The sequence below is a fragment of the Lepisosteus oculatus genome, chromosome 26 (genome assembly GCF_040954835.1).
Source record: "Lepisosteus oculatus isolate fLepOcu1 chromosome 26, fLepOcu1.hap2, whole genome shotgun sequence".
Taxonomy (NCBI): Eukaryota; Metazoa; Chordata; class Actinopteri; order Semionotiformes; family Lepisosteidae; genus Lepisosteus; species Lepisosteus oculatus.
The window spans coordinates 8,932,048-8,947,180 of NC_090721.1; the positions used below are offsets into that span (position 1 = coordinate 8,932,048).

General features: G+C 46.6%; 1 protein-coding gene across 1 annotated transcript in view; it reads left to right on the plus strand.

The window, feature by feature from the left end:
* Positions 1 to 2,080: 2,080 nt before the first annotated feature.
* nlk2 (nemo-like kinase, type 2) overlaps positions 2,081 to 15,133 on the plus strand; it is a 57,816-nt gene continuing 44,763 nt past the window's right edge. The window contains exon 1 of the mRNA XM_006640927.3: positions 2,081 to 4,069. Within this exon, the coding sequence (XP_006640990.2) occupies positions 3,609 to 4,069 (461 nt within the window). The 5' untranslated portion in view covers positions 2,081 to 3,608. The remainder of the gene's footprint in view (positions 4,070 to 15,133) is intronic.

The following is a 15,133-nucleotide window of genomic DNA, read 5'->3' on the forward strand; positions in this document are numbered from 1 at the left end:
TTGTTTCCTACTGACTGAGCAGGGCGAAAAAAGAAAACAATTCAGCAGCCTTTGTTTTCCAGTATGTGTGACATCAGAACTCTTTCTGTCAGTTGCTAACCTGTTCCCAGTTGGTGGCAGGAAGGAACACAGGGAGGACAAAAGCAGTTTGATGGCAGATGTATACAGGCACAGGACACCGGGCTTCGGACAAAGACCTTGCAGGCCTAAATCCATCTCCTGCGACTCCACACCCCTGGATCAGGTCATAATAGGCCCGAACTTCAGTCTCGTGACGTGGAATGCGCAGCTGGTGCCCGCGCCCTCACATTACCGCCAAACGCTGACCAGGAGAGAGCAGCTGGGCGGCTCGTTCGATATTTGAACACGCCAGCGGCAGGAAGGTAGATAGATAGATAATGCTTTATTAATCCCGTAGGGAAATTGATGAAGGTAGCCCATTTGCCTTCACACCGCTGCTAAATCTTGCAACCCAGTAAACTAACCCTCACCCCCCCCAAAAAAAACAAACAAATTAATATTTAGTTTTCATGCTAATGCGACACGTCATGTCCAATAATGAAACGTCTCAATCTTTTTCTGCGCCTACCACCTGCTGATGTTGTGAAGTAATGCTCTTTTCGTTCGGTTTGCAAAATATGACCGGGGTATTTTCCCTCAAATTTATTCTTATTTTGTCATGGATTCCTCACCTTACCACTCCTGAAGGAATCCTCCTGTAACGACTAGCCAGACAACCAGAGAGACGGTGTTTCTACCCTACCCCACGGACAGGTCCGCCGGCACTATCCACAGGGCTTTCATGGGAGGACAGGAAGTAGATCGCCAGGCCTCTCTTCCGCGCAGACAGTGCGAGTGTTGTTGCCGTTGTCACGGATATGTGACCCTCCAGCACCAACCCAGCCCCATACTGCTGCTGCCCGGTATGGGTTATTAGAGAACCTCACACCTGACGTGGGACACAAACCCACTTCCCTGAGATTATGAGCGTCATGCTCTACCAACTGAGCTACCCAGGGCTTCGGAAATCTATAGGGGTGCCTTTATTTTCGACAGTAGCACAACTCTGTTGGATACACAGTATCACAGTATTTGTGCAACAAAGCTAATGTATTCTGCCATTTATTCCCTGCTGATAGTGCCAACACTTCCACTGCATGGAATTTTAATGCAGGTCCGAGTGTTTTCCTGTGATGATGTGTTGGAATATTTTTGGAGGACTAACCCTGTGACTGCCTCCCTCTTTCAATGCATGGGGTCCATTTCAATGGACCCTATGGTCTGTTTTAATGAGAAGGCATGCTTGCAATGAGATGGTAATGGTCTCTTCACATAAACAAAACGCAACTGGGGAATTTGTGGTTTACCTGCAACCAGAACACAAGAGGAGAAGTGGAGGTTTTATTTGTTTGCAAGGCAACTCGTGCAAACACCTGTTCGTGGTAGTACTCCTCAATGAACCCGGGATGACCCTGTGTATTACCATTCACTGCCATGACAAACCGTGGACACCAGGGGGCGCCAACACACACTTGCTCTTATTAAGTTGACCTCGCGTGTGGGGCGCATCATCTTTTGTATACGCACAGGAATTCGGCGTCTTAATTATATTTTCTCATAAAGGCCCCTTCTCTGCCTGAGGTAACCAGAAGATTAAGATTTTAAAATCCCTATACAGCACGCCTCTAACAGCTAGCCGTGACCGAGCGAAAACCCCAGTCTCGTCTGGCTGCGTCAACAACGATTGGCTAATCTGACGGAGACAGGAAAACTCTGCCCTTGGCGTTCAATGATTGGTGTACAGTCTCGTCCATGACGTATTGAAACTGCGCTCACTCCGCCTGCCATTTTGGATCCACGGGAAGGCAGGCGAGGTAGCGCTCCGCACGAGTCGCCTTGAGCCACAATGGCGGCAGTTTCGAGAGATTTAAATCTCTCGGCCCTGTCACTCCAGCTGCCTCGACGCGGAGGAGGCACACCTATTGGCTGTCACAAGTCACAGTGTTCCTTGCCTGCCCTCTTATTGGCTGGGAGGCGCCGATGACGCGGGCAGTGGGCGGGTCGCCTGAATCTTAGGCGGCGCGTGTCTTCCTCAGTGCAGCTAGCGCTCTGTCCGGCGCAGGGGAGACGGGAGTGTGGCGGTTTGTTTTTGTTTCTACGGCGGAGCCGGCCTGGGGTGTGTTTTATTTGAATTTTTTTAATTTGGGGGGGGAGGTTACTTTTGTTTTCATGCTGTGAAAGCGGTGTGTGGGGGGGGGGGCGGCAGACAGGCTAGCAAAGCCGGCAGAACTGGACGCCCATGGAGAAGATAAGTTGACTGTTCCGTGCCTGGGGAAGACTTGCTTTTCCTTCGCAGCCAGGGCGAGAGACCTGGAGGGGGGGTTATTCACGAAAATGATCCGGATTTCTGGAAACACGGGGGCGCGGAAATCGCCGTCGTTTTAAAAAAAAACACAGTAACGGGGGGAGAAGAGATAGGGTGAGCGAGGGAGAGCCTCCAGGCCGGCTGCCCCCCCCGCCAACCCCCCGCCGCCCGACTCAGTCTCAGCCAGACCCCATCTTCTCGGCTTGTGGCTCCGCTTGCCTTCAACAACAGACCCCGCTGTCGGATTTGCTGCTGTGCAATTCTGGTTTTGTGTCTCCAAGAGGAACAACAACAACAACAACACCGGCACCCCCAGCACAAAATCTAAACGAGAAATAAAAGCGGGGCGAAAACCAGATCTCTCCTAGAGACCGGCGAGCCGACATCCATCCTCCCAACTTCTGAAACTGCGCGCAGCTGCCTGGCGCACAAGTGCGGCTGTAGGAGGAGAAGAGGAGGCGGCGGCGGTGGTGGCGGTGGGGGGTTTGATCCAAAGGAGTCAAAAATGAGGAAATTAAAAAGATGATTGCCCCCCACCCCGTGTGATCCCGGAGCCCGGCTGTTTCGTGCCGTGAGAGGGGCGAGATCCTGCCCCCCGGGAGGAGGGAGAGACAGAGGGGGTACCCCGGCGTCCACAATGAGGGAGTGTTGAAGGCCGTTGCGTCTGTGTATTGTTGGGGTGGGTGGGTGGGGGGGGGAGAGAGAGAAACGGGTCGTTCCCCGCCGGAGGAGTACCGTTTTGAGCTTTTAATCATCCTCTTTTCGTTGTTATTGCGTGTGTGTGTGCGCGCTATCTCCTGGAGGCCGGGCAAGGCAAGGCTGTGTCCTCGCTGCCGCTGTCCCCCGGCCGGGACGCTGCTGGGCCGGACCCGGGACAAGTCGCCCCCTACCCCGGGAAGTGGGTCAGGCCCCTCCTGCGTGGAGATGAGGTGCCGGAGAGAGTGAGCCGTCCTCTCAGACAAGCGATGGCGGGGCTCGAGCTTATTTAATTTATTTTCCTCACTTTTTTTTTATTTTTGGATTTTTTTTCCCCCTTCCGTGCCTGGTGGGGTGACAGCCCAATGCCCGTCTGACCACCCCCTCGTCCCCTCTCGCCCCCTCTCCCCCCTCTTCCCTGCTCTCCATTCACCCTACTTTTATTTTTCGTCAACAAAATTAAAAACACACACACGAAAATACTACAAAAAGAAGGAAGGAGAGGGGTGGCTTTTCTTCCCGGCTGGTCGTTTGTCGGCGGAGTTGAATGGCTCTGTGCGGGACCACGGCTACCAGCGCCGCAAAAATGATGGCCGCGTACAACGGCGGCGCCTCGGCGCAACACCCGCACCACCACCACCACCAGCTCCAGCACCTGCCTCCCCCCCACCTCCACCACCACCACGCCGGCCAGCACCACCTGCACCCGGGCTCGGCCGCCGCCGTGCACCCGGTGCAGCAGCAGCACGCCTCCACCACGGCCGCTGCCGCCGCCGCCGCCGCGGCCGCCGCGGCGGTGATGCTCAACCCCAGCCAGCAGCCCTACTTCCCCTCGCCGGCTCCGGGACAGGCCCCCGGCCCGGCGGCCGCCGCGGCCCCGGCCCAAGTGCAGGCCGCGGCCGTCAAGGCGCACCACCACCACCCGCATTCGCACCACCTGCCGCAGCAGCAGCAGCTGGACATCGAGCCGGACAGGCCCATCGGATACGGAGCTTTCGGAGTGGTCTGGTAAGAGCTCTCTGGGTCACCCGTCCGCCTTGTGCTCAGGGCAGCCCCCCCCAGGCGCGGTGTCACATGGGAGGCAGGGGTCTGCGCCTGGTCTTCCCCGGACCGCTTCCGAGAAGGTGCCAGGCGGGAGAGGGGCGGGGTGTAAGTTCTGCTTAAGTAGCCTGGCGGTCTGAGTTATAGGAAAAAGAAAATCGCTCGTTCAGTGTTCAGATCTTCCAGAGAACGGTCCGGCGTGAACTTGCACCTAGTTAACACTGTGCTGATGAAGCTGCGCTCTCCAGAATCGCTGGGGGAGCCGGAGTTAGTTGAGCGGGGCTGGGGGGGAGTGTTAGCTCCGTTTCTCCTGCGAGTTCAAAACGGGACCTGCCGAACCAACCGGAGAGAACAGCTGTAGTAATCTGGCCAGGCGGGGATGGAGACCTGTTTCTCCTCTCTCTCTGGGACGTCATTCTACCACCTAGGGCTTTCCTTTCTCTTCTTGTCAGCGCGACAGGGCTTGCAGCGTTGCTGCATGATGATGTCAGTCTGGCAGTGCCAGTGAAATGGATATTTATAGGTGGTGGTTGCAGTGCCCAGGGCTGAGAGCACACTCTCTGGCACCGTTCTGCACACTCGGTAAAACTTTCAGATGGGTCTGGCTGCTGTTCTTAACTAGGGAGCTGTGTGGAGACGCTATCGCCCTCTATTGCAGGGAGAGCTGTGCCCATGCTGCTCTGGACCTGGGGTCGTAGAAAGCCTTTGATTCTGACGCCCTACTGATACTTATTTCATCCACATTTTTTCATTGCTGTGCTTTAAGTGCTGTTTTGTTAACGGGAGAATTTCTGGAGTTTTGTTTCTATGAATTTAGCTTTGATAGGAAATGCTGGAAACCTCACATGGCTGCCGGTGGGATCTTTGGAGAGGCTGGCCCTTTTGAAATAGGTTTTTGTCCTGTTCTTCTCCTAATGGCTCTGTCTGTTCAAGCTCATAGGCAATTAATGTGTTCATCAAGCTCTGGACCAGCTTGACAGATAAATCGGCACAGCCTGCGTTTTCCCAGAGTCTGTTTCAGTGATGACATACTTGAGTCTGGGTCTCTGTCCAGCTCTTCAGAATATATTTATCAGTAAAGACTTGTTCTAAGTGTTTCTTAACGATTGTATCAGTGGCTTTAGTGTGTTATATCATCTGCACGGCAAATCAAAGAATCTATAATCGCTGACCTAAAATGCTGGGTTTTAGCTTGAAAAACTTGTAACAAGAGGGCTGCACTGTTTGAAAATCCATTCTGGTTAGCACTGTCCTTGGGCTTAATTAAGGTAATGACATTTAAAAATAGAAACCCTGATAAAAAATTGAAGTGGCGTTTTTTGCCTCCTGTTCTTTCACTCAAAAGTAGCTGTATTTAGCAGCTCGATTTCAAAGCATGTATGGAGAGGTTTGATCACGCAAACCCAGTAGTTATAGTATATAAAGAAGGGAGATTGGTTATGAATCTGCTTGGTTTGGAAGTTCCTGTGGCATACCAAGAAATCTCCCTCAGTTAGTTTCAGGGCGGTGCCTTTTGAGGTTGTGGGCTTATTTACAGGTGGCTAAGGTGGCAGGTGTTAATGAAGAGAGCATCTACCGTAGGAAACAGTGGCGGTATACAGCAGATGGCTGAGGGTGCCTTAGGAATTTCGGTTCATGACCCTGGTTATTTTATTTCGATCCCAGTTGAGTAGTCAAGGTCAAGCGCAAAGGCACCTGCCTGCTTTAGCCAACCTTAACTGTCAGGTTTAAAAAGTGAGTGTTTAGTCACAAAGTGTTCACCCAGCCTTGAATGCAAGTCTCGTGCAGTGCAGAGCTTGTGGCTGTTTGTTTAAAATAAATGCGAGTTTCATATGTTATTGATTGCTTTTGAGGTAAGAATGGGGGAAATAGGTAATATTCCCTCTTTCTCTGCTGCATGCTCTCCCAGATTACATTTCTTCCAAATCACTGCAGAGGTGATTTCAGTCCTGTGCAGAGAGGGGTAGTGTTGTGACAGTGAACAAGGGGTTAATATCCTCGGACTTGTTGATTTTTTTTTTCTTCTCCAGCTTCCTCTTTTCTGACAAAAAGCATTTGGCTTCATTAGCACAAGAAGTTGGGGGCTAATGGCTATCAAAACAATCAAGAGGCGCTCTGGCGTGTCTCGGTTTCACGCAGGGAAGCCGTAGTCGTTATCTAGGCTGACCTTTCTTGAAAATCACTTCCTGTTGCTCATTGTCTGTTTTTAATCTGTGGCTCTGCGTATTTTTAGAAACTCTGAACGGAGACTCTGGGAGCAAACGATCTTTACAGATTTCACACTGCAGAGGCACGACACTGAGTATGGTTTGAAGCCTAACCATTGCTGATGCTCCAAGTTTTGTAAAAAAAACTCAAAGTGGGGAGTTTGTGAGTGTTTGGGGGGAAAATGTGTTTGAGGGGAGAGGAAGCATGATTCCTTGCAAAGCTTTTTAACAGATGGAGCCAGTGTTTTACCAGGGCGTTTTTTATGAAAGTACTCTTGTGTACGATCTGCTCATTGATGTATCACAGCTCAAATAATGAAGCAAATTGTTTGCTCTTGCTTAGAAAGCACGTGCTCTGTACTTCAGTACATAAAGATGGAATTGTGCTTTTACAGGTTAGAATAAAAAACCTGTGGTTTCTAAGACACATTTAGGTGCTATGCTAAATAACCTTAAAATAGCTGTGAGCCTGTGCATTTTATGTAGACATGTTTTTAATGCAAAGGAACAAGTAATAGGTTTATTCCATGCTGAAAAAAAGAAGAAAGAGAACACAACGTTTCGGCCGTGGAGCCTTCTTCAGGTGTGATGTTTAATGTTAACACTGTCACTTTTTAAAGTAGTTTTAGTCTCTACAACAGGTCATCACTTAGAAGCAGTGGAAGAAGTAAAGGTTTATTCCATGCTGAAAGAAAAGATAGACAATATTTTGGTGGTGGAGCTGCCTTTAGGTGTCTTCGCACCCGAAGAAGGCTGTCTCTTCTTTCCAGCATGGAATAACCCTTTACTTGTTCCTTTGCAGCCTATGCATGCTGACGCAGCTCCCTACTTTAACTTAAAAACAGTTACATTTAACCTTTAATTGTTATTGAAATGTAGCCTTGGCACCATGAACGTGATCTTTCATTCTGCAATGTTGAGCGATATAAAGTGTACAATGATTGTTACACCTAGTTAATAAGTTAAGGAACCTCACATTCGGCTTCAGATATTGACTTCACTGTGTAACCTTGGGGCGGAGATACTCCAGTCCTCCAGAACTAGGATTGGGTGTCTTCAGGATTTTTAGTTCTCTTTAAAGCACTAGGGCGTGAAGAACTGGGAGGCGCTGGTACATTTTCTGATTAAGACAATAAACTGATTCAGTTGAAGAGCCCAGTTAGACAGAAACACACTGACCCCCCGACCAACTCTGGGGACCCTTGACTGATGTGATTCATTTCCAGCCATACACATATGAAAGGCCATCTCTGACTGATCTGTCACTTTTGTTCTGCAATTGTTTCTTAGCAGTCTGTGTAACCTGTAATATATAGAGTGCAGTAATTGTTTTGTTCTCCAATGTGAATTTTCTCTACATGGGTTTGGAGCAGCCTTTTGAATTTGTAGGTTCTCCTGGATACTCATTAATAATGCAAATTGCCAGGTGTCTGTTAATATTTCCTTGTGAAGTGGTGAAGCATAAAAATAGTGCCTAGACTGTAATTTTTATGAGACTTTCTCACACAATACTCAGGATTTACACCTGCTTTGGTAAACATTTTGTTAAAACTAAGATGCGTCAAATTTAAAATTGCTCAGAAAAAAAATTGATTTTCTGAGCAGTTTTAAATTTGATGCATCACTATATCGGTTGGTGATATGAGGATATGTTTTCAGAATAAAGTGTTTAGGCCAAAGATTGTGGTACTAATCATGTCAATTTGATGATTTGAAGGTAGAAGCATTTGTGGTGGAGATAGAAGCAATTCAGGGAGCCTTTTAACCTCTAATCATTTTTTACACATGCCCTAGTCTGTCTGGAGCCAAGCAAGGCCTGTAAAACCTTATGTGGTGTTTGAGCTCTCCAACTAACGACACATACATAATAGCTGAAAGCCCCGTTTGCTAGCTGTAATCCATTTTAGGCTCCAAGTTCCTGAAATGTGGGGGAAAAAAAGACTCCACAAGATTCCCCGTACAACTACTCTTGAGAGAAAAAAACCCGGACCTCTCTAGAAATATATTTTAAAGCGTTAAGATTCTTTTCCCGTGGTTGATCAGAAGGGAGGGATATGATGGATGATGAGCTGTTATCAAGACCTTGACAGCTGTGGTTCTCTGAGGTGGGGGGTGCAAGGTAGAGACAGTCGAATTGAGCTATAGTGGCCAGCAAGGCCAGCCTCTTAAATAAGCTTGAAAAGGAATCCAAATGTGCGCTATAAAAAAATCTCTCCCTTTTTATTGTGTTTTATCTACATCTTGGCTTTTTGACCTTTTAAGTATTGCAGAAATGTGAAGAGTGTATGCCAGGGGATTTTAACCCTTTTTGCATCAGTTGTGCTTTGGACAGAGAGATTTTTAACCTGTCCAATTTATAGTATTTGGATTTGCTATGCCTGCAGTTTTGATCTGACCTTTGCTAGGTGTAGGTTTCAGGGTTTTTTGTATTATTGTACCCCTGCTGTCGCTTTCTTTAAAAAAAAAAAACCACCAACCTCTTGAGCACCAGCAGTGATTGGGTTGGAGAGGAGAGCCCATGTGCATGTGGCAGTCAGGCCTGGGGTGACCGAGCCGGGACTTGGGGCACTGTGGCTCGTCGCTGTGCTGATGTCAAATCCAGGCTTGTGCCGCTACTTGTCTGACCGTAATGAAGAGGGTTTAATAATCCGAGTTAGCCGCAAACCTGCTTCTGGCATTTTCGTGTGTGCTCAGCATATTAAATCACTCTGGTGTAAAATACCTTAATAAACATTTTCAAGTGCCAGTTTCAGAATCACTCCAAGTGCTCAAGCCAAGTGTTTTGCCTCTCCGTCCTACTCCCTGAATCTGAAGGGTTCAGCAGACACCGATTTAATTTAGCCCCTTGTGACCCTCAACTAGTGAAGCCTGTTGGGGTGGGAGTCGGTTGCTTTAGACCGCTTGTTTGCTAAGGGAGGGTCAGGTAATGTTCAGTGGTGATCCTGAGGTTCCCCCAGCTGTGTCTGTGCCTGATCGGTAGGTGCTTGCCAGCTGAGACTCACGCGCTCACGTTGAGCTTGTTTGTGTGGTATAAGAGCCCTATGCGGTGCTGCAGAATCTTATTGATAGATACATTATTCGGAGCCGTCTTTTTAATCACCTTTTGCAAACGCTAACATATGAACAGTGAGACATGAGAAGAGGTCATTTGGCCCATTTAGTCTGGGTGGTATTTCGTGCAAGTAATTGAACCAAGGCTCTCACCCCTTTGTTTTTGGAAAGAATCCAGGGCATCTGCATTTACAACATGCCTGGGTAGCTTGTTCCATACTCCCAAATGAACCTCCTGTTCTGTTCTTGGTTTTAAATGCTCTTCCATGTGGTTTTCACTTTTATCCCTTGGTTTGTGTCTGACAGTTCATCGTAAAAGTCTGCTGGGTTGCACAAAGGCATTTTGCTAAATAAAGATATGTACGTCTGCATTAAATGTGTAATTATTGCTTTAGAGCTTTGTTTAGAACAATAGGGGAAAATCTCCCCTTTTCACTTAGTGGTGATACCCTTTCCTCATGCAGTCTTCATTCTGCCAGTAGAAAGAGACAGTGAGATGTATAATGGTTATGGTGATCTGTATTTATAGCTGTCTAAGATGAAAGCAGTCTGGGTTATCTTTAATTCTTCCCATACTGCCATAATTTACAGCTGATGTGGACCCAGTTGTTCGATTGCCCTCTCCGATAACAGAACATCATTGGCACTGATGAATGGGCCTCCTCAGTACAGGGTCGTTATTTTAGACGTGCATCAAAAAAATCTAAACAAGCAATGGCAACCTTTAAACAAGAGCTCATCTTTTTTTTTCCCTTCTCAATGTAGCTGTGGGAAATAGACTTTTGTCAGTTTATGTACTCGAGCAGTAATATTGCTTCTGAATTGGCCCATTCTCCTTATTCATTGAAACCTGGTTCAATTCAGGAGCTTTTAATTTGTTCAGGAGCCGTTTTGAAGCAGCAGATTTCCACGTCCATCGCAGGTGAAATTAGACAGGCTGAGGTGTGTACAGAAGCCTGGAGATGGTCATCCGATACAGGAGATTTAGGGAAACCAAACCCTGGAACAGGTGACTATTAATCTGCTGCCTTTATTCGTTTGTATGTGAGAGTCTTTAATACTGCTGCTTTCACCATTTAATCACGCATCTGCTTAATCCTCTGCTGGAGGCTCTGACTAAATTATACCATTAAAACACAACCGGCATCCTTAACCTTGGTAACAATGGGTCAGTGTTGTATCGCTGGTCTTTATCTCAAGAAAGGAAATTGGGGCCAATTTCGTAAACGAGCATTGCCAGTCTTAAATAAAAGTGAAAGGGGCAATGGGAATAGAGTGTGTTTTTATTCGGAAGTTAAATTTAGCCTCTCTTCTTCCTCCTGCTCTGGACTTGTGGGAGGCGCCTGGGGTGTCGCAGGGTGGTAGACACAACACGAGCCGCCATGCTTGTCTGCCAGTCTCTCCGCTTCGCCGCCGGGAAGACTTGGCGTCCTTTCCCGCTTTCTCCCCTGTCTCCGTGTCCCCTCGGACCTGCCCTGTTATTCTCTTCCTCCCCCTATTGGGAGGCGGGTGTCCTCGTCCTGTCCACAATGGGGCAGCCATGTTAGTCCGATGTCCATTCCTGCCTCACACAGGGGTTCGCGGATGGGGAGAGGTATTTAAAGGATTGGTTTAGCGGTTGGTTTGCGAAAATCCAAGTTTTTCAGCCCTCTATAGGTTGTGGTAACACTGAGTGAGTGATGCAGTCTTTCGTTTTTCTTCCTGATTAATTTTTGCCCATCTGTCAAACTTTGCTCATGCGGTTATTGGCATTGCTGAGAACGTTGCACAGGGGATTTTTTTTAAAAGTTCTTCATGACAAGGTCTTAGTGGAGGGGGAAGTGGGTTTGAGTCCTGGCTGAGCTGATGTTAGTTCTGGGCAGGGGCTTGTTGGCCATAGCAGTGCCTTGAGCTGGGGGGTGAAAGGGCTGGGCTTGGGTGTTGGCATGGGAGGAGAGCTGTGCTGGCCCACGCTGAGGCTGCGGTGTTCAGGCTCTTTCCCAGGGGGTTTTCATTCGCATGCATCGCTCTCTCTGGTGAAGGGAAGATTTGGCTCAGGGAGGAGGCTAGAATCCTCTTAGCATCTCTCTTGCACGTGGGTCGCAGGAGTGAGGCCTACTGCGCTGGAACCCGAAGCTCGGTCTTGCCCAAGCTGTTGCGATCTCTGCCGAGCTGTGTGCTGGAGTTGCATGCGTCTTAAATGTTCACAGCTCACGCCCTGTAAGTCCGTGTGAGTGCATGGCAGGATTTTGTGGTTTCAGCACTAAGGCGAGATTTGATGTGGGTGGTCCAGTTTGGGCACACAAAAAAAAGATTTGGTCCAGAGTTCTCTCTTCTTCCATTTGAGCAGGAAATGTACAATTCTGAACAGTGTTCCTCTGGGAGAGGGGAAGTCTTCATTGTGACCTTGGAAGAAGGGGTTAGTGCTTTGTGGCAGAAAGCCTCTGGTTGGACTGCTTTGACTCCAGTGCAAAAACAACAGAAGACAGATTTTAAGTGCGTTATCTGGCTTTCCTGTGTCCTGTTTTTTTTGCATGCTGAATGTCACAAACTCCTAGCAACATTACTTTGCAGATCCATACATTATTGTTCTTTGATTTTGATTTTAGAGCATTGTTGTTAATGGCACACATGCCTTTTGGGCTTTTAGTACCCCAGAATAAAAGCCTTACAGAGGAGACTTTAATAGCACAGTGGCAGCAGCAGACAGTAGCAGCTTTTAAGAAGTCTGCATTGGGCAGATGCACAGCCCAAGACAGGAGTGCAGCTCACCTCTGAAATGCAGACATGTGTGATGTGCAGCCCTGCGGTTAACCCTTTGTCTTCTGTCGGCAGTCGTAGGCTTCTTATCTGTTTTTTAAACTCGTAGGTTAGGACCAAAGGAAGGGTAGTAGTCCAAGGGCCTTATACAGTCTTTTCTTGAAAGAAGCCTGGGGTTCAGGTTCAGCATCATGCCTGGTTAGCTGTTCCAAACTCCTGGTGTAAAAGATGTGCCACATGAAATAAAAGGCACTGTCTCAAAATGCTAAAAAGCAAATCTTGCACTATAGTCCTTTCTGTGTATTACCTGACCAATGGATAATGTACAACTAAAATTAACCATTTAAAACCCAGTCAGGGATAAGCAACTGAGTAACTTTAATACTGCTAATTAGCTTACATGAAACCAAGCTACTGATAATTAATACTAATTTCCCACTACTAATTATAAAAAGTGCTCAGATGTACTCATAAGCCAGCCTGCCCCAGGTATGTTTATTGCTTACTAACCACCTAATGATAAGGACAGGTGTTTTTGTAATGTTAAAAATAGGCATATGTTAATTTTATGTGAGAATATTTGCATATGGTAAAGCTTAGCATCAAAGAATTGTGAGCATTTTCTGAATAAACTGCATAATGTAAATGGTCATGTTGTTCATTGAGTTATAACTTGCAATTTAAATGGAGCCCAGCAGCAAAGTCCCCATCTCATTACACTACTTTACTGAGTCAGTTGCAGAGTTAATATTCTAAAATATATAGTATAACATCAATGGTGCCTTTCATTTGATCAATGTTTGTCCATTAACTGGATTTTATTCCTCATTTAAATAATTGCTGACCATTTCTCACAGTTTAACCCATATAGTTCTGAGACCCATGGTTTATGTATAATAATAATTAATAATTGCTTACACTTATATAGCACTTGACAGGTAATGGGGACTCCCCTCCACCATCACTGATGTGCAGCATCCACCTGGATGATGCGACGGCAGCCATAGTGCGCCAGAACGCTCACCACACACCAGCTCTCAGTGGGGAGGAGAGCAGAGTGATGAAGCTAAGTCATAGATGGGGATTATTGGGAGGCCATGACTGGTAAGGGCCAATTTATGAATATGTATAGGAAATTCAAGGTGTCCTCTGATGTAGTGTTTGTCACCTTCACTCTTTGTTGCCCTGAATCTGTAATGGTGGTGCACTGGCTTGTATCTCTTGCAATTTTTTCCTAATTCGTCTGGTATTCAGTTATCGGAACTTGATGATCTTTGGTATTTTATTTTCACTTGAGGTCCCCTTTTGACTTCACTCTCTCATTTGTGTTATGCGTTGTGTTTATGCTGAGTGATTTGGCCGTATAAAAGCTACCATTGACTGAGAGGACTGAAGCCTTCTTCAGCACTCTTGTCTTTAATATATTTGTTTTATGACAGAATAGCATCAGCAGTTGTTCACTTTTGCATGACACTGGCAGCATACCTGAGAAAACCAGTGATTTGGTGCTAATCTAGATCCTGGTGGTTTCAAGGTCCATATGGAATAAACCATTGGAGCCGAGAAAAATAGAGATTGAAGGTTAAGGATTTTGTGTTTTGGGTTCTGCATTCAGTTAGCTTTCTTTTTTGTGATTGAAATGATCCGAACCAGCAATGTGCCTTGTCATCCGATGCAAATGTATTTGGAAAAAATTGGACTCTGCCTACACATGCAAATATCTTCACTGCTGCTTTAAATGAACATTATGTCTAGTAATCTCTCAAGCTACTGGGGATCACATAGAGGAGAGAAAGAAGGGGTTAGTCTACTTTGACACCAGAGTAAAGCTAAACAAAACAGGCCTATAGACAGACTGTTTTGGCTCAAAATCGTTCATTTTTTGAATTAATCTCTTATTTAATCAGCTTGTTTTTTAAAAAAGGACTATTTGAACAGCGTGTCAAAAAAAACAGGACTCTTCTGTTCTCCACTGGAGGTATTTATGTGCTAAGAGCAGTCTTTCAGATATAATCTATCGGTACCGCATGACTCATTGCAGAAACAGCAGGGTACCAGAGGAGAGCACAATATGAATTAAACCAGGTGATTAGAAAATCATCCTGTTTTTTCTTCTTCCGCGGTTTTCTGTGGAAACGCACCGCAGAAAGTGATTAACGTCTACACGGAAGAAAGATATTTGTCTGGAAATTGATCTCGTTTAAGTGAGTTTGCTTTAATTCTTTTCAGAAAATGCTTGGCTTTCAGCCCACTGTACAGGCATAAGATGGTTACATGAGGGTAGTGCTGCATATTTGCTTTCCCAAAACTCACACCTTACTTGATTTTGTAGGGCAGTGTTTGTCCTGTCTGTATTTTGAATTTGCTCAGAAATCGGCTTCGCACAGTGTTCAATGTTTTTTTTTTTTTTTTTGCTGTGATCACTCAGCAAATTGGAGGACCACAAAGCTGTGTGGATGATTAAAGCATCCTCAGGAAATGGGGAGAGGACTGATAAAGCCATTGATTACGAGTCACCAGAACGATTCTCGGGCTCAGCAATTTAATTGCAGATGGTTTGTATTAAACAAGTTGTCTTCTTTGCTTATGCAAACCTTGGCTGCCTCTTTCATTTTGAAAAGAGAGCTGGCCAGGGAACCGAGGCATCCTCGGGCTTGTGCAGTGAAAGACGGCACTGCTGCATAATAGTTTCGGTTGCTTTGCCTTACAAACTATAGAGAAACTCAGAATCGTGTTTGGAGTTACAGGGACCTTTGTCATTTTTGGGAAGGATTGCTTTCTTTACTTGAAAGTTTTTTTAAATCCTCAGCGGATCAGAGCAGACTGAGTAAACACTGCAGTCCAGTGGTTTTCCTAACTGTAGCCCCAGGTGACGCTGCTGCTTTCGTCAGCAGGACGATGGCAACTAATGAACCTCCTGTTGTGAACCTTTGCTGTAAGCCTTGGGGGCAAAGCAGGTTTTAGGGAATTCTATCACACAACTAAAAACCAATCAGTCAGTACCATTATTGAACCAAGCAGAGTAGCAGGATAC